Source organism: Erithacus rubecula, assembly GCF_903797595.1.
Source record: "Erithacus rubecula genome assembly, chromosome: 8".
In the NCBI taxonomy this organism is placed as follows: Eukaryota; Metazoa; Chordata; class Aves; order Passeriformes; family Muscicapidae; genus Erithacus; species Erithacus rubecula.
Genome location: NC_136659.1, coordinates 32,069,498 through 32,092,107, shown reverse-complemented (window position 1 = coordinate 32,092,107; position 22,610 = coordinate 32,069,498). Strand labels below are relative to the sequence as shown.

The 22,610-nt window shown below is 39.7% G+C and overlaps 1 protein-coding gene across 1 annotated transcript in view; it reads left to right on the top strand.

Annotated features, from left to right (window-relative positions):
* Positions 1-22,610, top strand: part of LOC306804534 (von Willebrand factor D and EGF domain-containing protein-like) — a gene marked incomplete at both ends in the record, with an annotated part of 194,408 nt that overhangs the window by 145,373 nt on the left and 26,425 nt on the right. The window contains 6 exon segments of the mRNA XM_079311273.1: positions 3,471-3,608; positions 5,493-5,633; positions 6,268-6,323; positions 7,068-7,215; positions 21,159-21,208; positions 21,214-21,235. Coding sequence (XP_079167399.1) covers positions 3,471-3,608; positions 5,493-5,633; positions 6,268-6,323; positions 7,068-7,215; positions 21,159-21,208; positions 21,214-21,235 — 555 coding nt within the window.

Genomic DNA, 22,610 nt, shown 5'->3' with positions numbered 1-22,610 from the left:
CTGCTGCCCAAAGTCTTTACACCACCACAGACTCCACTGAGGCAAGAACACTCAAGCCTGAGCCTGGAGAAAAAAGTTCTGACACAGAAGTTTGATCAAAATATAAAAATCCCTATTCCAACCAAACATATGCAGAATGTCTTTAACCCCCTGGAAAGAACATTCCTATGAGCACAGGGAAAATTGGGAACTTTTCATGGTGTAATCAATATAATTCCATGAATTAATAACTTCAGTGGACCTGCTGACTGGAGAGACAAGGGCACACAGCACCTTGATGGCCAGAGAAAAAACAGGTTTTCCTCCATCTTTAGCAAGTTAAATAACAGAGCATTCTTCCTGCTATTCTTCCTGCTATTCTTCCCTGTTCTTTCCAAACTGCTAAAACAAAAGCAACAAAAGAAAATAACATATGATTGAGTGAAAAAGGAATACATCTCAAAGTTTTAATAGCAAGTGAAAAATTATAAACAAGTGGAGCTGCAAGCCAGCTGGGAAGCAGATGATTTTACTTCAGGGCAGGTTCAGTGACAACAATAAAAGCTCATTCTTGATGCTGTGTTTATGCCTCAATTCCCCAGAAAACCATCAATAATCTAATGAGAAGGCAGTGCTATGCAGCTCAAGTGACAGCACCACTTCACCATCAAATCTTTACAAATGACAGCAAACAGAAATGAGAAGTGAACTTGTGAGAGCTTCCCAAACATCCCTGCAAGGGATGCAGCAGCTCAGGTGCATCAGTGTGAGGGTAAAATGGGAGAATGGGAACAAGGCAGGGAGAGAACCCAGCAGAAAATCTGAGGGAAGGCTGATCCAGAATTGTTACTGGATCTCAGAGTTCAAAGCTTGTTAATTGTTCATCTGCACTGTCAACAAGATAACAGGGATTCCTGTTTATTCTTTTGGCCACAGAAAGCAAGAGCACCACCTGAGAACAGAACTCATCCCTGAAAATATCCCAATCACAAAATCATTATTTCCTTCCCCATATAGCAGTGATCAGTGCAAAGTTGGGGGTGGGATGGGGAGCAAGATGGAACGATATTTTCATTTTACAGGAAACTGAAGAAACTCCCAGGATTTGTTAATGGTTTCTAATAACCATAGAGACCCTAAATAGGATTTTTCTTCTCCTTTAGAGTCGATTTAATGGGAACACAGTAAAAAAAAATCTTTCTTTGCATCTGTAGGTGGTCAGCTCCTATCAAGGCATGAAAGGACTTTATTTTCTCAAACAACTTCCCATGCAGAGATGGAGAAATATAGCTGGCACAAAAACACATGGTTCAGCCTTGGAACCTGATGAACTTCTATTCCTATTATTTTTATTTGTACTGTATCAGTGCCAAGACAGTTAAGACTCCCCTGTGCTACAGTGCACAGGAGGTCATGTAAACAGAATAATTGACACTCCTTGGTGCAGACAGTTTTCTGTCCATTTCTGCTGCTTCTTCAGCATCATTCAGCCAAGTTTCAGTCTTTGCAAACATTTTTCCTTGGATTCATCAGGATTATCATTATGTCCAAATTGGTCAGACCCTGTTTAAAATCAAATCTCTGTGTGAAAAGCAGTGTTTGCATAGTTTCACCTTTGCATCATGAAAATCAGACAAGTGGCCAAATTTTATCTTGTTACTTAGGGTGTTCCTTTGATTTCTGTAATGCCCTTTTCTTTGAGATTTGAAAGAAAGCCCTTTGCAATGAAAATAAAGTATTTAAAGGTGAAAAGGAGAGTATGTGAGGGACCATGGGAGAAGTGACTGTTGTTATTGAAACTGGGAACTTTGATCCTACTCTCATTGTTAATGGTAGCATGTTTAATCTTTGTATGATACTCAGAGAAAGAAAGTGATTACTAATCTAATCAGAGGGCTACTCATTCAATATTTTCCATGTGATGTCTGATAATTTCCCAATGCATCACCAGCAATCAGCATCAGAGAAAAGCAGCCTGATGCCAGGAATGTAATCATTGAATAATGAAATATAAACAGTCAGCCAAAATTTAACAAGGGAAGGAAAAAGGTAAGCCTAGCCCTGCAGCACTGTGTGATGTCCAGCTTCAATAAATGGAGCAAGAAGCATGAAAACCATAACAAATTAGCTTGAGATGGCACAGGAAAAGGGATGTGGCTTTTGTGCTGCTGTTCTTTTTTTCCTCAAGAAGATTCAGGTGAGGGAAGGTGACGTCACTGGCATTTTAGGCAGCTCAATCTATAAAGAGACTTCAATTTGAGTTTTCTACATTGAGGTGCTATTTTAATTTGAAAGGACTAGTGGAAGCTGTCTACAAGGCTAAAGCAATGAGAGATTATGTTGTAGGAGGTGAATAATAATGCTCTGTTTTTATCATCTTGCAATTCTTTCCTCTGAAACAAATTTCTTTTTTGAAGTTAAAAAAAAAAATAGAAGATTGTCACAATAAAGATGGACACCTGATATGGATCAAAGCTTTCTGTACCTGGTGCTATGTCTTGAGGCATGTCCCTGGATTCTCCAGAAGCTGTCCCAATATTCTTTATATTCCTACAGGGACAAAGGGGATGCCTTAATAAAAGTGGTCTGGGCTAGTTGGTGACTGCCCCCAGGGCTGTACATCCTGCGCCCAGCAGCAGCCAGGAAACTTTGCCCAAGAGCACAGAGACAGCAGCACCTGAGGCTGGAAGAGTTTTAAACAACATTTTATTTGATTACACTGCCTCATTGCTGTTCAGATAATAATTTCATCTTTTGGGTGACCCTCCCCTAGAGGTATTCCTTAAATCACTCAAAGTTGTGAATTTGAATATCAGTTGCTTCAAGGAATTTTTTAAGCCTTCTTTCTAAAATCAGCAATAGTCAAGAGATACTGGTTTGGATTTGGATCCTGTGGCAGCCTACCCTCTGAATAGCACTACTGTGGTTCACTGATATTTTCAGAATGTTTCTACAAATTTTGATTTTAAGTAGAAGAACTTGGGATGTTTTTGAAAATCTGATCATTTTGTAAGGTTTCCCTTCAATGAGACTCTGTCAGTTCACAGCTGTGTGAGGTTCACATGGAGCAGAAAGTACAGCAGAGGTCAGTACAGGGCTCCTCATACCCTAAAGCCAAAGTGGTGAAATTCCTGGATTCTTCAGCACATGACAAAGATCTCACATTGACAAGACAAAAACAGCAGCAAAGACTGAAATGCAGGGGCAATATTAATTCCATTTCTGGGCACTTTTATTTAACATGCACAGCTTTCCATGAGCAGCAGTCTCAAATCCAGCACTTCTGGTGCCAATAAGGACTGCAATAAAAAACAGTGTGATAAGAGCAGGTTTAAGTGAGACAGTGGGGAATTTGGCTGGAACATGAGTGACATGGCCTGTAATGAGTTTGCAGCTGAGAAATGAGTCTTTGTCTGCTTCAACATTTCAGCTGAACTAAAAACAGGGAACCTTTCCCAATTATTATTAACTTCCCCTTTGCTTTGCCACAGGGCCTACTTGTCAGGAAGACAGGAATAAATGTGAAGAGAGTCTTTGTTTTCCTGGAGTGTCTTGTATGAATACCTTTGGATCTTATGCATGTGGAATTTGCCCCACTGGGATGGAGGGAAATGGTAAAACTTGCAAATGTAAGTGGTTTACATGATTTATTTTAATAGATTGAGGGAAAGGGGGGAGAAAGTAGTTCAATTCTACTATTACCCCTAATCGAGTATTTTGCCACTCATTTCAAGTACAGACCCTTAAATGTGCAAAACAGACTATTGTCGTGTTATATTAATGTGGATACTTGCAAATTGCTCTGCTATTTTTCATTTTGGTAGAGAACAAACACCACAGCATACAAAAACGTACTTTTCAGATAGATAATTTGCCAAGGACACTCTGCACATTCTCCGCTATTTCACTCCTAAAGATACATCCATGAGTGAATATTTTGGGAGCACATCCAGGGCTGATTTTGCTTTGGGTGCCAGCTGGTAGGAGAGTAAGAGAAAGGTCAATGTGCCAATCCTTTCCATCCTTCCACTTATGTTTCATTAGAGGACACAGCCCAGAGATGCTTGGCATGAAGTCATTCCTCAGATCCCATCTAGTGAAGAAAAGGGCTGTGAACACTTTTGAATCTGCTCAATATTTGGTTTTAGAGCAACAGGCTCTTTACTGGGGAGCCTGTGGTAACATTTTACTCCCCAATGCACTTGATGTGACTCACACACACTTCATGTTCTAGCCACAAAGACAAAAGCCTTCTCAAAAACATTTTTTTAACCAGAAGGAGATAAATCAACACTTGAAGACTTTTTTACTCATTTGTTGGTATCTCCAAAGAAATTCAAGAAGTGAAAGATGGAGGCACATGCTGTGCAGCAACATTTCCTGATATTGACTACAGAAAGCAAAAAAATATCCATTGGAATCAGACTGAGTGGTAACTGCAAGACCCTGGCACCAGCAGCACTGCCTTTGCCAGATTTACCAAGCATCCCTTCAATCACATTGCCAAACATCTGCATATCAAATTTTCTGTGCTGTATCTTTGGCCACATTGGTTATTTCAAAGTGATTTTGCATCTGTTTCACAAATGCATATTTTAGTGGTTAATTTGACTCATGAAGAAAGGATATATCAGATAATGTGCTTTTGAAAATATAACATTCCTTACTTTCCATTTTTTAATTACAGAAAAAAAAAATTCTGTTTCTGAAATGCACATGTATTAGAAGGAATGAACCTGAGGGCTTATTTGTTCACCTAGGATAGGATATAAATCATTATTTTTAGCTCTGATTCAGAGACTTAACATTCCTTCTCATACTTCCCTTGCTGGAGTATAAAGGAAAGGGAGAGGCAGGACTGAAGTAGTTCTATGGCTCCTAAAGTGAGCAACAGTTCATTGCATTGTTTAATATCTACAAAGAGCCAGTTTCAGGCTCTACTAAGGGTAGAGAATATTTAAGAGACCCAAGGCAATAATTGCTTAAATTGCAGCACTATCCACGTAGACTTTGTTCCTAATTCATTACCTTAAAATTATGCAGAAAATTGCATTTTTCAGTCTCATTGCATATATATGCACTTTTTACAGGTATTTTGACACACACAAAGCTGGCAGCTGAACTGACTGTGCAAACACACTCACCAGAATTTCAGAGGCTTTCAAGGAGAGGCAAAACTCAGAGCACAGCTCCCAGGGTGAAGTGAAGCATCCCCATCCAAGGAGCAGTGCTGTCAAACACTGCTTGACCTGAGGCTTTCCAAGTGCCCTGAGCCCAATGAAAGATCACAGTGCACATTAAAGCAAAGTTCAGAAAGCTTGGGCATAATAATTTTTCTTATTCTTGATTTAAGGTTTGCTGTGTGTCAGCAGCTGGATCTGCCTTTATTTCCTTGTTGGCTTCTAGGGTAAGCTTGTGCCAGGGTACCTGATTTGCTGTTGCTGTGGCTTTTTATCATTAACCACAGCTCAGCTCTGACACCTTGTTTCTTGTCTCTGTGATATTTTCCCCAGATGTGCTTGCTGCTGACATTACAGAAGCTTTAAGCAATGGCAAAGGTGAATTGAACAGGACTAAGGGTAAGCAGCCACTGCAATCCTCAGAGGCAAAGGATTCTCCTGTAATTAAGAATTTTAACATAAGTGGTAGACTTGGTAGGTATACAAGATATGAAATCTTTTTCTTTTGAGGCAGTTTTTGTATTCAGAAATCATTAATTTTAACACCTAAACAGTAAATACAAACTAGCTGTTTATAACACAAGAAAATTTGAGTTAGGAAAAAAACACTCCTAATACATCAGGCTGTGAATTGCTGCTAAACAATTTGATATGGAAAGGAGGCATTACAACAATAAAAGTCAGAGTGGTCAGGCTTAATTAGAAATCACACCACTTCTGAGGTAGGACAAAACCACCCCAAAGTGGGTGGAAAGCAAGATGGTAAAAGTGGCAGCTTATGCCAGCTTGCCATGACCAAGTGATGCTGGTGATTTATCTCAGTATGTAGAAGGCAGCCCCTGAATTGCTACTGAGTTTTAAGCATAAGTGAAGATCAACTCGAGGAATGAACTGTCCTGTGGCAGGAGCTCTTCCCAGAGGTGCAGCTCTCTCTGACACGGGTGTGCACCTGCACAATGCTTGTGTTGGTCCTGCTCTAAGGAGTGCTGCATTTTTAATTGATTTTCCAGTGAAAGCAGGCAGCAAAAAATTGAGATTGGTCATATCTGTTGTACAGCGATATATGAAAAATAAGAGGGTTTTTTTTCCTACCCTCTTCTTTTTTTAGGCCAGCCAATCCCTAAGCAGAACTTGCCTCTTGCAGGTATCCTATATCATGATACTGTAGGTAAAGTTGAAGAATAATGCAGAAAATACTTGAGAATCATGATGGAGACCTCACTGGAAGCAATTAAAAAAGATCTACAACCATCATTAAGATTGCATTCATCATCTGTTCTCTGTCTTGACACTCCTAAATACTTCACAGGAGTTTATATACACTTGCTATTCAGTGACATCATAAGTGGTAAAATATTATATACTACCAGAGTGTTAAATTTTGCACATAGTGATAAGATAATTAAGGTAGTTTGCTATAATACAAGGTTTGACACATTAAGGATGATTTCCAGATCAGAAACATATGTACTTCACAGTGTAATTTCAAAAGTAGGGTATAGGTGCTGTAAGGTTTGATAATTACCTTCCAATTATAAAAGACCAAAAAGATGTCAAATAATACCTTTTCTCACTCAGTTAATCTTTCACTTATGCTGAAAATTACAGTTTCTATATTTTACATGATAAATGCCAAACAACTTCGAGTAATAAACTTGAAAACACTCAATTAGAGGACTAATAAATCTTTCTTTAATGAGAACCAGCTGTTCTGTTACACTGTGCCTACAGGACATTCTCATGTTTGGCTCAAGGTTTGGGAACATTTTGCATTAATCAGACTTTAAAAGAATAAAAGCAGTTATAAAGCTTTCTCTGGGCTCAGGCAGTCACGGCTGAATTTTGGATGTGTGTTTTTTGGGACACTATGGATGAGATGCTTGAGCTCCCTTGTGTTTGGCCATGCAGCAGCTGTGTCCCACAGCCCCAGCTGTGCCAGCAGCCCAAGGAGTGCTGTGCTTTGACAGGAACCCCCCTTACCTGGGGTACTTCTGTGGCCACTGCCCAGCAGGGCTTGCTGGAAATGGTCGGGTCTGCACCAAACTCCCCACACCAGGTACTGTCTGGTTTTTAGAATTTTAAAGAGGTTCTGCATAGAAAGGCTGTGAGCTAGCATGGGATTATAACACTCTGTACTCCTGAAGCAAATATTGATGGCTGTGTTCTGTCACTCTCACAGGACTGCTCCTATTATTTCAGGAATACCTGGCTCCATGAGTTGGAATCCAATAGATTTAGTTCATTTGCTACTGGGGGTAATTCTTCAGGTCAGGACTTGTTCAATGGTATGAATCACATCTGTATTTCTGCCATAGCACTGGCATAGGAATGCAGGACTCCTTTTCTCCTCAGTAAGAGCAGAACACCCCACATGCCAGATCTCTCAGCTCTCCTTCTCTCCTAATTCTTCTGCTTCAAGGCATCTGTTCTGCAAGGTGACCTGTGAAGACAATAATAAACAAAGTGTCATGTAAGAACAACTGTACCAAGTAAAGGCAACAGATAATTAAAGAATTTCTATAGTACTGTTCATAGCCTGAGCAATAATCTTCCTTGGGGCACTCTGAAAATCAGCTGCTCCCACTAATCTCTGAAGAATGAAGAGAAGGCCTCATTAAAAGAGATCTTCTGCTGTGGTGGAAGAAAAGCTGGGTCCTGACCTCAGGCACAAAGTGGCAATGGCACAGCAACTGCTGTCATCTGACCCTGCTCTCTCAATGATACTCCCATTATTCAGTGTATGGTTCTGTAGGCACAGTCTGCATGATTGTCCCCTTCCCACTGCACAGACTGCACTGCCAGCAGTGCTCATGTTTATTCCTTAATAACAGTAGTTGCCAGGTTGGATTCCTTGAAACCTTTTTCCTAAGTATTCAAGACAGAATGGCTTGAAACCTCCAAATTGTTCCCTGACCTCCTACATTTGACAAACCCCTTTTCACTTCCCATTCTGTATCCAAATCAATGATTGTTACCTTGGTGTTATATTTTAACACTCTCTATCAAAGTGGAAGCAATTTTACTGCTTAGTGTAGGTATCACCCAAACTCTTGGAACTATAAATTGATTTTAGTCAGTTCTCAGAATCTAAAGGTCACAAAAATAAGCTCAACATTTTTCTCACCCTAGCAGTGAGTATGTACAAAGTATTACTTAGTTTGCCAACATCACTAAGCCAGCTATTGACTCTTCTATAACTTGGGGAAGCTGTAAAAGTGGTTGAGGAAGAAAAAAAAATCATTGTGCATATAAATAACTTTTCTGTTATTGCCCAAAGCTGCGCCTTTGTCATTAATGGGATAATGGGATACACAGTGGGCACCCCAAAGGTCCTTTAAAAGCTGTTGAGTAGAACAGACATTCCACAGCTGCAGGTATTGGTACAGTAAATCAGGCACACTTACACTGTGCTTATATAAACATTAACCAATAAATTTGTCTGTGTTCTAGCAAGGGGAAGCTGCCATTTGCAGTGATTCATACCTGTCATATACAACTCCAGGCAAAGATTTAGGAAATATCCCAGGTATCAGGATCTGAAACAAGTACATGCTTCCCTCAAAAGTGAGCTGTATATCAGAGGCAGGGGGATTGTTTCACATTTTCCTCTAGAATATGCAAACTGAGCCAGGACTTCATGCTGCAAATGATGCCAGCTTGAACACTTTAGGAAGGAAATGAAGAGGAATTTTTTTTTTTTTTTTTTTTTGTTACAGCAGAACTTTGTATTCACTCCTGTGAATTATATCACAATACAAGCAATGAGAATCTTGTGCCTCAAGGTTAAATGAGAGTAGTAATTTGTTTCTCTACTTAGAAATGAAAGCAATGGTTGCAGCTGTATGAGTGTCCTAATTTATGGCCAAAATGATGGGTTTAACTTTCCTTCCCAAGTGCTTTGCCAATAGAAGCAGTAGTAGTGTATAGCACTGATGATTAAAAGATATCAGACAAAAAAGAATTAACTCTCAATTAAATTTATGTATAGTTGTGGATTATGATTACTGTGAAATTCTCCCTGTTGGTATAATAGCTTCTCTCTCTTGTAACTTATGCCATCAGTCTTCAAATGAAACAGAACAAATCCTCTTCAGCTTGCTACAATGCTCATGAAGGTACTGAGATTATGTGCCACTTCTTTGCAACTCTAGTAATTTTAATCTAAAAATACTCCTACTAATCCCTATTTTGTACTTTTATTGGCTGCTTTTGACATGAAATTATACTCAACTGCAGTGATTTAAGGATTAAAGGATAAGTATTTCTTCATACCAAAACCACAAAAATTACCCAACTGCCTTTGTAGGCTGCCGAGGAGAAAAACATTCCAGAAGAAAATTGTTTCTTAAGTCAGTGTTTGATGAGCTGCACCCAAAAAGTCCTTCAATTTTGATTTATAATCAACAAAGTACCATTTCCTCAGCATTGATATGTGATGGGTATTCATCTCTTGAAGTGCTTGACTTACTGCAAACTATGTAACTCTAAAAATAAGTTTCTGAGCTACATTTTTCTGCTCTAAAAATGCAGGGCCTCATTCTGTTCTCACTTACATATTTTATATATGTTTATCTGTACCTGTAGTTGGTACCACTTTAAACTAATCAGACTTGGTTGCAGTTTTTCTTGAAATACATCAGAACAGTCTTAAGGAAAAGCCAGTACGGAATTTCACATAGAAAGGGAAATAATATTTCTTTTTTAAAAAAACCAGATTCCCCTATCAGAACCAAAAAGCTATTCCTGTCCCTTTCAGACTCATAAAACAGGTATCCTACATTTATTTAAAAATTTACTAGTAGGGTCAAAAGTCCCTTAAGTCTGCTGGCATTGCAATAAAGAGGAAAACCTAAGGAATTTAAATCTGTCCAGGCTTCCCTGGGCACATTTCACTTTTGTATAAAATATCTGCTGCTCTTTTGCAAGAAGAGGCAGATGTATTAAATCAAACCAGCCAGTATCATTGGTCATATTCTTGGCACAAAGGAAATGAATATATCCTAGTGGGGGTGCTGGGGATGCTCCTGCCTGCTGCAGTTCCAGCTCCCGTCAGGCGCCGTGGGTATTTCTGCAGACTGGTTTCATCACTCACAGTCACACAGATACCCATCTGTTTGCACTTTCTTTAGCAGGTTAGAGAGGTTGGTGTCACCACAAAGGATTTATTTTTTAACTATTAGTAAATCAGCAATTTTACTGGACGAAGCAGTGCCACATCCATCACCCATAAAAGATTGTTTGTTCAGAGCCAGCTCTTTCTGCCTCTGCTGGTTTAGGCAGCTGGAGATCAAGGGAGAGGGTGATTTTATGATCTCTGTAATCGAGTTCTGCTTTCCCATTCAGAACACCACTGCAGGATCTCCTGTCATAGCAGTTAATTTGCAGTATTGTAGACATTTGGCACTTGCTATACTTTGGCATGTGCAGCTATTTGTTATGTTTACGTGCTCTGTGCTTCACACTCCTCCAGTATCTGCACTGTGCATCTGAATTCACTTTGATTTTACATCAGAGAGACCTTTGTCACCTTCTCATTTGCACCACTGTCAGATTGACATCAAGGTGTGGATTTAAAAGGAGAATAAAATGTTTTGAAGTAAAATAACGTGTGTGTTTTTAAACACATACTGCTCAGGCAAACACCAGAGGAACATATTAACCTTAAGTTTGCATTCTTAAATTTTAACTTGGAAATCACTTCTGTCATTATTAGCACTCGTCATTAATCACTATCCATGAAAAATAAATATCTCCAGTAAGAGCTTTGGTCACTACCCCAAGGTTTCATGTCTGGAGTTAACTGCAGGAGTAGGGACTTCTTACTGCCTGAAACCAATCAAATGATTTTGTTTCAAGAGATGACTGAAGAATGTAATAGATTCCTTTCATCTTTTATCTAACAGAATTGATGAATTTGCATTAAAAAGATCAAGGCCCAAATTCCAGTCTCACTTACCCCAGTGTAAATCATAAGTGACTCCACTGAACCAGTAGCATTACCCTAATAGACTGAGCTGAGCAGTTCCTGGAAGACACAAAAAAAGTCTGTTAAGGAAGGCACATCACACACAGAACTTTTAAATATGAGATCTGTGCCTACCAATAGGTGCAGATGAAAGGCAAGCCCTGTTCAGCATTCAGAGTGCTTTGCAAAGCAAAACCCATCCTGACATGGTTCATGCAATAAATTACAAGGCTGACATGAAGGCAGAGATGTAGATCCTGCAACAATTAGCTGTGAAGTTGCCTGAGATCCTTGCAAAGACAAAACAGAAACACTAAAAGACAGTAAAGGATACTCTGATTTACCTCTGTGTGGTAACAGCTCTCAGCTCTGCCTCTGGGCTCCAAAACTGGGAAGCATTGAATGGCAATGGCTTCCAGCTCCCAGCTCTAGTTCAGGCCATGGAAACTGTCCACAGTTCAGATTTGGAATGCATGGTGGGAGTTGCTGGTCCCTTTCAGAAACCCTGTTTCAGTTGGTGTATTTCAGGGCAAAATGTAAATTTTTTTTTTTCAGATAGACCAGTGATGATGTAATGGTGTCTCCTTCAAGGGATATGTGATGAAATGGCAACTGAAGTGGGGTTAGAAATGCCACACAAAGACATTCCATATAAATTTGGTCTTATGAAAGAGACAGTTTTGCAAATGGCATACCTGTAATCTTCACATGAGGCCAGGATCAGCCTGGCATTTTAGACATAAGCTCTGACCCTTTCCTGCCCTCTGAGCCTGTAATTGCCACTGGAAATCCACTCCTGTACCTGTCAAGACAGGAAGGGAATCAGAGAGTCTTTCTGATGTCTTTCTCCTCCTTAAGGATACCTCATAAAATATTAAGTATTTTCAGAAAAATATCAAGAGACCTGTACAGTATATGCTATGACCCAAACATAACAACCAAAGTAGGCACGGTGGGAAGAATATGTTTAGATAATTTAAAAGATAAATGGTCTCCAGCTTCACTGATCCATACACTCTGTCAATCCAGAACTTGTTAAGTGCTTCCAATACAGATGATATATTTAGGAAATGATGTAGCTCAGCAATAGAAGACCAATGAAGCCCAAGCCATAAAACCACTAGGGAAGAGGACTCAGCTATATGCCATGAATAATATTTACATTCAATCAGAATATCAAGTACAGACTACATTTCTCTCTCACCAAGAATGTGCCACCTTTTGCTTAAGCAATCACTGGGCCATCATGACTTCTAAATGATAATAACAACTCAGTCTCCAACAAATAATCTACACAGGATACAGGCTCAGTAGTTTTTTACATTGACAGAGCAGAGCAAGATTATCTTCTCTTAGAATTTCCAGGCTCATTTAATCATCCAGCTATAATAGCCCACAGCTTTTAAAGGGAGCCAACCCTGTTTGCACAAATTTGACAAGATTGCTGTTTTGTTAAAGGCACTTAAAGGCCCCTTTAGAACTGGAAGTAACTCAGACTGGACAAATATCCTGGCCCCATTAAAGCAACACAAGAGTCTTTCCACTAAGGGAAAAATCAAAGAAGGATTTGAAGAGAAAGGACTCATGAGCAATACAAAGCACAGCACAGAGGGATAAAAATAGGTGTGGAATATATAAACTTGTCATGGTCAGGACAAGTTTAGGACCAGTTCTTAATCATCTTGCTGGTTTAGAACAGGTATATAAATGATAGATGGCAGCACCCACTTCACAGGACTTCCTTGCAGAACCAGGGGATGCCCACTGGCAGTCATGTGAATTTTGTCCCAAATATTACAAATCACATGGACAGGGTTGGTTCAGTCCTGAAAGGATACAGCAGCAGCTGAACACAGGGCAACTGATCCTCTGGGATGGAGGAGAAAACCATTGTCCATGCTGATATTACACTGGATTTAGAATTTCAGAGAATCAGAATGTTGGAAGAGACCTCTAAAGATATCCAGTCCAACCTTTGTTTTTTCAAAGGTACGTTAGTTCTTCTGTGCCACACCATCTGAAATCTTATTATTGTAATTCTTTTCTTTTTGTTTTTTAAATTGGGAAGAAAGTATAGGCACCTGTCAACCTAATCAGTTGAAATTATGGAGAATTCCATAAAAGCATGATTTTACTGAGAGTATTTATACATGCTTTCATGATTTTTAAATAGATTTATTCTTGATTCCCAGTAAGGCATAGTTCATTTTGTGTCTTGGATTTCATATGTAAAACAACTCCATTTTTATATGTTTACAGCCCAAAACAACATAATTATTGTTTTAGACCATTTATTTCTTGAATTAAATAAAAGAAGAATTTCAGTAACCTATTCTTTGCTGTTTCTTTGCTGAAATAATTCTAAGTATTTCTGCTATTTTTTTCTTTGAAGAAATATTATGGCTTTTCTTTGGAAGAAATGAACTTTCTTTATAATCTATTATTACTCTTCTAAAGGATTCTACATAGATATTTCAGAGAATTAGACAGGGAAGCTTCAGAAATGATCTGCCTTAATTTAGCCTATTTTGTATATATCTATCAACCTGTTCATGCCATGAGAGAGTCTGAAGACCCATGAGGCATCATCAGATAAGAACACAGTTTCTATTAATTTTTCCATCTATCTCAGTTCTGAGAAGTAAAATATACTGTCAATTCTTGAATAGAAAAGATAATTTGGTTCCATGAACTCTATCTTAGTACCACCTTTGTAGCTGCTGAAATAATGCAGTTTCAGGCTCCAATAATTGGAGGAGGCAGAACACAAAAGATGAGAGGTAAAAGTTCAGACCTGAAAGAGGGACAAGGAATAATGAAAGGAAGGGTGATAAATCAGCTACAGGGGGATTAAGTGGTGATCCAGGGTGTTTTGAAACACAACCACACTTCTCCTTGGCTTCCTGTTTCCTTGGCTGGGTATTCAGAGAAAAGCACTTCTGAAAACAGCAGCAGAGAAGGGGTGAGACCCAAGGAATGTAAAGAGCACAGAAGGAGATCTGGCACAAAGCAGTGAGAGCAGCACAGCTCCTGTGCCAGGAGTGAGACACATCAAACATGCTGAGCTCCTTCCAACACACATGAGGGAAGTTTTCAATTAAATCTTGAAATAAACTGGAAGGTAGAAGGGGTGTTTGAGAAAACATTGCTTGTAAAAACACAGCGGGTTTATAAACCTCCATAGGCAACCCCAAAAAAAAAAAAATATACTGATAAAGGAAATTGTTGGTAGAGAAGGGGAAAAAATCCATATGTGGGGAGCATGCTGATATCTTTGCAATCAGTAATTCTTAAACCACTTTAAAAATGCTGCCTCTAGTGACCCTGATGATAAAATTTATATTGAAAACATACAGGAAAAAAAAGCCACAAAAATCAAGAGGCCTCCCTAACAAACAGCGTCTGTAAACAAAGGGCTCAAAATACAATATTTTCCTCAAAGACTCATTTTTCTGTCATTGTGTTAATCACCTTCCTGCACTTTGCCTGTATATGATGTCTTGTCCCAAGAGTCTTACTTGGAAAGCAGATCCAAATAATAGGAAATGTAATGTATTGGGATAAATTTCAGCTTTAAAGCTACTTTATCAGTTTCAGATTTTAGTGTCATTCTAGGACTGCAGCTCATGGCCTAGTAGGACTTTTATCTGCACAGGAGACCAAAAAAAGGAGCTGATCATTTAAATCTATGAGAAATCTGGCTTAAATTAATATAAACTAAGGCAGTACTAGTGCCCCAACTCTTTGTTCTTCTTAGTTTTTTCTGTCATGTAATCTTCATAATACTCTTTAATTAATCTTCACAATTTCTTAAATATCATGAAAGGGTTTTTTTTGGTTTATTAAACCCTAAATCACAATGCTTTCTATTTTTTAAAATATTCCCTACAAAAAAGACCAAAATCTTTCTAGCAAATGTTTTGTATTTGTTCAGTATGAAAGGGATAATCCTTATACATTCATTGACATATCTTAGATAAGACTGAAAACTTTGTCAAGTAGTCAGTAATATCATTTGAATCTTCATGAACAGTCTCTTTCCTGGCCAGCCATTTCAGAATCCCCATTTTCTTTAAAGACAGCAGTTAATGAATTGAGATGTCAATTACATTGTTCTGAAAGCCTTGAGGCAAATGAACTGCACAGTGATGCAAAAATTACAAATGACCTTTAAAGTGATATAAGCAAACTCCCTACCTCACACTCAGGAAATATTTTATTGTATATTCACATAGGTTTTCCACATCCCAGAATGGAAAAAGGATTTCCTTGATAGCAGAGTCTAGACCCTCTTCCATTTGTGGGAATTATTTACTCTCAACACAGAAAGACTCATAAACAAGGTTGTAGTGAGCTGAATGGAGATCCCAGGTTTTCTCCTCCCCAGAAGTGTTGTTTAGAGCAGGATGATGTTGTGTTTCATTGACACAAGACAAATTTGCCTTGCAAATTCTGCATGGTGTTAGAGAACCGTGTGTGTGCAGCTGCAGCCACATTGGCAAACAGAGTCTGCAGCAGAGGAGTTGTTATAATCAGAAGTGGCTGAGTGATGCAGAGTCCACAGACTATTCCCTGTTGCTCATGATTTTGGTAGGCGAAGAGGAAGAAAATTGCTCACCAGACAGCAACATCAGCGACACAATCTCATTTTCTATCAGGCTGAAAGAGCTCAGGGACAGTGAACTAGATGTTCACCTTTTAATTTCATCATTAAAGCATCAAGTGAGTAAATTTTCCCATCACAGAAGTGGTGGTTTGAGAGCACAAGGGCTGAATCCTCCTGTGCAGATGGACAGAGTCCTGTGGCTGCTTTGCTTTGAGCTGTGTGGATGTGAGGAACACCAGGTTTACAACACATTTGACTTTCCACTTTTTCACATAAAAAAATAAGCAAAGGATCATTAGGTCAAAAATTAAGCTTCTATCTAAATTTACACTAATATCCCAGTCACAATGAGCCTTTGAAATGCTTTTGTTGCTGCAAAAATTGTCCTGGAAGGAACTCTTTGTAAAACTTGGGAAGCTGAAGCTGTATTTCACCTAAAGGTGGTGAGGAATTTGTTCTGGGAGTTCCTGCTTGTGACTGTAGGAGAAGGGATAAGGTGTCTGGGAATTCCACCAGCATCTAATGTGGGGAACTTCTGGTTGCCTAAGAGGAAGGAAGGGAGAATCAAAACTGTATTACTGGATATTTAGGACAGAGAATATATTAGGGTATGACAGGATGGCAAAACAGGAGATTTAGGAATTAAAAACACTCTAAGTAGAGAATAAAGTAATGCCAGAACATAATAATATAAAAGAGGAAACTAAGAATTGATGAAAAAAGCAGAATTTCCCTGGAGCATCCTATTGACAGCTGCTCTTGTTTCCCTTTTCTCACTCAGTAAATACAGAAAAAATATTAACATGGAAACATACAGAGAGAAATGGGAATAGCCTTAGCACCCTGGTAACAAGACTTCTTAGACCAGTGTAATTTTTCTGTTCTCTCTTGACATTTTAAATAAGATTTATGTGCTGGTAGATGTTTCAAATTTTAAATGATGACCCGCACAGTGTAATATGTCAAAAGAGCATTTCTCTGCCAACATTCTTCTGAATGAGAAATGGGCTGGACAGCAGGTACTACTAAATGTTAATAGCTCTAAAACTACACAAATTGTAAATTTATTGAATTGTGTTAATAATGAGTCCTTAAGCTGTTCACAGAATTCTGAAGGAGTTGTAACTCGAGCAGAATTAAAGGTGCCCATAATCCCCTGAAGAGACAAGCAGAAGTGGCCACAGCCAGAGGAGTTTAAGGAGAAGGAACTACATCAAGAGTAGACTGGTTTGGGGTATTTTATTAGATTAAAAGAGAGAGAAGCGCTTGAGATTACATAGTGATGCTCAAGTCATTACATAAATAAATAGCTACACTCATATTTAAAACCCAAAAGGAAAGTTCCTAACCCTAATAGCTGCAACGAGAAGCGTGGCAATGGAAAGGTGATAAATACTGATATCTGCAGGCAGCTTAAGCAAGTGTTTGAAGTGTCAGCTGCCAGTTTTGGTCAGGATGTCACATGGCTTGGGAAGAACAGTGTGGAGGTGTATAAGTCTAAGCCCAGCAAAGGTGTGGGGGAATAGCACCAGGGAATATGGAAACCAGCCTGGTGCACCCTGTTCTGGGCAGGGTGTGAAATGTCTGCTGCTTCATGGGAGCAGAAATAGCATAAACTCAGAAGATAAATATATTGGCTTTCTTTTCTTTTCAGAATGTTGATATCTCACCCTGAGTTTAAGGGATATCAAGTACCTTCTCTGTGAATGGCTGATTTCACCAGCCTAAGTAGTCATTTTTATTCCCTTCAGAATGATCTCAATCCTCTTCAGCTGCAGATTTGCTGTGCCTTAGCAACACCTTGATGGAGAGCCAGGGACTGGTTGTGACAGTTGTGATTTGTGGGTTTAGTGTGAGACCCTGGCAGAGCCAGAGGCTGGGGGGTCACAGGCTGGGCACCCCTGCACCACATGGATGGATGGAAAGTGTCCTGGTGCCCAGTCAGATCAGGGATGCTAAACCTGTGTCTCAGAAATTTGCTCTCTGTCACCCTTGCTCTAATTGTCCCCAGGCAGGGGATGACAGAGGAGGACAGACAGTCTCCTTGGGAGCTGATCCAAGCAGGAATGATGCTCTTCTTCCAGTGGGACAGTCCAGCAATGAGAGCAGAGGTCCTGCCATGCAATGCTGGAGCAGAGCTGCAGCATCTCAGTCTCTTATCTACTGTGAAAAATAAGCTCAATTATTCCACCACTGCACATTTCTCTGTTAGCATGGGCAGAAATACTGACAGGTAGTGAAAACATGGGTTTGTTCCATCGTATAACCTTGAGCTCTTCACCTTGTTGGGTTTTTTTGGTGATTTTGCCCAGTTCAATATGCAATCATATGCTGGCATAGCAGGGAAAAACAGATTCACACACTCACAGTTTGCATTGATAATGGGTTATACATTTGAAGATATTGATCAACAGCAAGGAAAATAAATTGAAGTAATGCAGGATTTGAGAAAGTTGCTGACTACTGACAACTGAGTCTGCATTCTTTTGGTTTGCTTTCTTTGCTTTAGATTATTTAGATACTTGGAAGGATGCAGAAAGAAATTTTCAGGTGTTCCAGACAAAAATATATCCTGTTCTTATGTGAGCTAAATTGCACACTATAAATATAAGCAAAAATCTGAAACAATGAAAGTTTAGAGGACACTGGTCAACATCCTTGAATGACACCAACATCTTAGAAAGTTTAGTCACTTCTACAGAGTGGCTGAGGGACCTTTATCAGTATATCATAATGAATAATTATATATATATATCAGTATATCATAATGAACAACAAAAATGTGTCAATTTTAAAAAATTGCCTTATCACAGAAACACATACTAAAAAATATGCTCCCCCCTTCCCCCCTTAGGGAAAGACGAAGTTTATTTGAGCTATCTACTAAAGAAATAAAAGACTTCCTTTTCTCAGGTAGTCAGTCTGATCCCCTTACTAGTTACTCAAATTTAATTGGGAGGAAAACCCATTTAATTATGACACAGTGGAAGGAGCTCAAAGCTATAATCAGGGCTCATTTTGGAAATTTGTCAGAGAGGTCATTCAGTCCTTCACTGTCATTCCTGTTGATTTCTGGTCCCTGAATCAAATTTTCTAAGGGCTATAACGATCATCTATTACTGATAATTTTCTGTGGAGATATTTCTTTCATCTTTCTCCCATTCATTCATTCATTCATTTTTAAAATCCTTTGACTTTTCCCATCCTCACAATCTCTTTTTGCTGTTCTTCCATTCTGTGTCCCTCATCATTCACCAGCCTTACTTAGGATACTGAAATCCATGTATTTGCCTTCTGCTGCACTAAATGCCATGTATTTACCTGCTGATGGCCACAGCTCAATCCAGCACCATTGTAAATCTTCAAAACATTGTGCTTCTGGGCAATAGAAACTCATCAGCTGCCAGCAGAATGACACTATTTATCAGCCAAATAAACACTCCTTTGGCTGCCAGGATTTGCTTTGGTCCAGTCAATGCCCTAACTTTCATCTGACCCTTGCCAAGCATCCGAATCTCTTTCCTTGCTAACTGTGGTTAAGATCTCCATCAATGGGAGTTTTTAGAAAGTGATTAATATTTATATTCAAAAGAAAGCAGTGCATCCTGCATGGGGTTAACCCCAGAACCAAGTGAGGGTTTTTGTTCAGGATCCAATACATTCCATATCCTACAGAGTGAGTGTGCCAAACCTGTTAAAAATAGCCTCTTCCATTCATTAGCGTCAGCAGATGGCCATTAATCTTCCTGAAAGTATTGATTCAAACTACTCGTCTCCACTTTCAAGGCCCTTCACGGAGCCCCCTCTGCCCATCTATCATCCCTCCTTGCACAGCTGAAAAGGTGGCTGGCTTGGGGACAAGTGGGTGACAGTAACAAACCCCCTGCTCGTCTGGAGGGAGCTGTGCCCAGCACCAACACAGCTCTTCCATTTGTCTCCTTTAAAAGCTTTCCTAAAACTTCCCTTTGCCATCAGAAGCATTCCAGAGTCACCCACTGGTGTGGTGGCACTGGAGCCTCTGCAGGGCATCATCCTGCCAAGGGCCATGCTGACCCTCTGTGTTTCTCCGTCTCCAGCATCTGTCTGTGCCAAACTGTGATGTTCTGTCTCCTTGACTCACAGAGCTGGAATGCAAACTCTGAATTATGCCCTCAGAGCATTCCCAGCACAGCACTGAAGTACAGGCAGGTAATAAGAAGCAAATCTTGGCTCAGGAGGTCAAGAACTGGAAAATTCACCACAAAAAAAAAGGTGCACAGTACCAAAACCACGTGGAATAGTGTAAAACCAAAATTAGTAAACCAGCACGGCAAGTTTTTGCTTGTCTGCAATTTAACCCCTGCATATCACCCCAGTGCTGCAACTCAAATAATTCCTGACCTTCCCTGAGACTTGCCACCAGAAATATCTTTCATCTGGTTCATGAATGCCATCCTTTGGGTGTTATCTCTGCATTCCCTGTGTATCAGTGCTGGTGTCACCCACAGCAGACAAGTCCATGTAATTTCTAAGCCAGTTGGCATAAACCTCCCTGTAGCATATTTGATAATTAACTCTTTCACAGAAATGATGTTCTGTTTCTTGCTCCAAACCTAAATATTCACCATGGTTCCTTTCAACTCTAGACCAGAAAATTTAGCTAATATGTATCTTCCTTCTGCCCTAGTTTCAAGATCTTTCCAAAGCCATGTGGATTTTCCTGGAAGAAATATTGAAGATGGTAGAGGCTCTCACCAAGAAGATGTAGCTAATACATCAATAAATGTATTTTCCCTTCTTTCTAAACCTCAAATTCCAAGACAAGATATCACATTCCATTTGGAAAGAAACCCCACAGCCATTCACACTCCATCCCTTACAATGGAAAGGAAGACTGCCCAGACATCACCAGAGAAACAACCTGACATGGAGCTCACAGCACCTGAGAAACAACCTTTTCTTGAGAAAAGAAGTGGCAATCTCACAGCCCTTCTGCATGAGGAGCCAGAGCCCAGAGCCCCAGCTGCCAGTGTGACCTCCCACACCCCTCTCCATTTTAAGCAACACAAAGAAACTGCAGCAAGGACTGTTCCTCCTCACCCCAACACAGATGCAGGTTCACTCTCTGCAAGGCCACAGACTCGTTCCAGGCATGGCTGTTCTCCCAAATGGGCTGCCCAAGTGGCACTTTTGAGGAATGGAGCAGCCAGGGTTTCCCAGCAGAGCAGCCCAGAGCATCTCCTCTGTCATTGCACATCCCCTCTGCTCACAGTGTGTTAAATCCTGCCCCTGGTGCTGCAGGCTCTGCTCCCAGGGCAAGGATCCAGCTCACCCCCAGCAGCCAGGGATGTGCTCAGCAGAGCAAGGGCAGCAGTGGAGCTGCCAAAGCCCAGTGCTGGGTGCAGCACCACGGGGTGTGTGCTGCTCACCCTGCTTCCCTGGCGTGCAGTGCAGCCAGCTGGGGATGGAGAGTTTCAGTGGGGTCCTTGTCCCCCTGGATACAGGGGGATGGAATTACATGTGAAGGTAAGGAAGAAAACCCTCTTTAAAATGCTTTTATAACTCAAAGTCTAATAATTCTCCAAAGTAAAAATTATTTTTTTATTATAAATTTGGAGATTTTTGTGGCCAGAGCCATTCTGTTTTCAAAGCCAATTATATTTCAAAATAATAAATAAAACCTATAACTTTGAAACAGCTCCTTCTGCTGACAAAAACGACATATTTATTTGATACCATCTAATCTATTAAAACCAGGGACAGATTGTGATCTTGCTTAATGCCAGATTCATTCTACTGAAGTCAACACATTCAAAACCATATAAAAATTTCTGTGAGAAAGAGTAAAATTGATTCTGCTTCTCTATACATCACATTCTAAAAAATTTTTTTTCTAATATCTTAAAAATTACTTGTAAGCATCTAATATCTTAAATATGATACTGAACTTGTAGTCTGAAATGCATAGAATCAGAAGGGTTTTAACAATATATCGAGTTATTTATTAGGCACCTGAGAATCCCTCCATAAAACAATAGGATTATGCACTTTGTTGAAGGAATGAATTCCCTGACTTTGCTATCATTAATCACTCCTTTTCCTGACATCCCTCAGATAAGTTGATATCTTAACTGGCTTTCCACCACACAAAGCAAATGTATTTGTATCATTCATTCCCCTCTCTTTCCCATCTCGTCTCTCATCCTTCATGCACAGAGCAGTGAGCACTGTTGGAGATATAGTACAAAATATACAAGAAAATGTTACTGTAATCTTGGGCTTTTTTTTTTTTTTTTTTTTTTTTTGCCTATTTGCACATTTCTGAAAGGCCCCTCCTAAAGAATTTAAAGTTACTTAGCACAAAGGAATCTTTCTTTAATTTCTGTTTTATACCTAGAGATGGAAAAGTACCAAACAGGTTCTGGTACTGGGAAGCTCAAAGCAAGTCTGGTCACAGACAGGCCTCACCTCAAAGACCACATCTATGAATATATGAATATTTACATATTTATTTTGCTGTGTGTTTAGTAGACTCATCAGTACAGTCCTTGAAACACAAACCTACCTCAAAATGTAAATCTGCCTCTGCCTTTTACCAGCAAGATGTTTTCTTCAGTTACTGGTATTACTGAAAATCTCCCAGGAGAGTCCTTAGGATGAAATACTTTATTACCAACATCATTCTGTGTCTTTGGCTTGATGACATGATGCACAAACATTGTTCTTTTTGTCTCTTATCCCTGACAATGACACCTGAATTAGCCTGTCCCTTCCCTTTTCTGCACACCTGCACCCTGGAGCAGAGCCAGGGCTGTGAACAGCACCCATTGTACCTCCAGACAGGTATTTCTCTTCCCATGTCAGATGAAGGTGATTCATCATGACAAATGAGGTTGAAAAA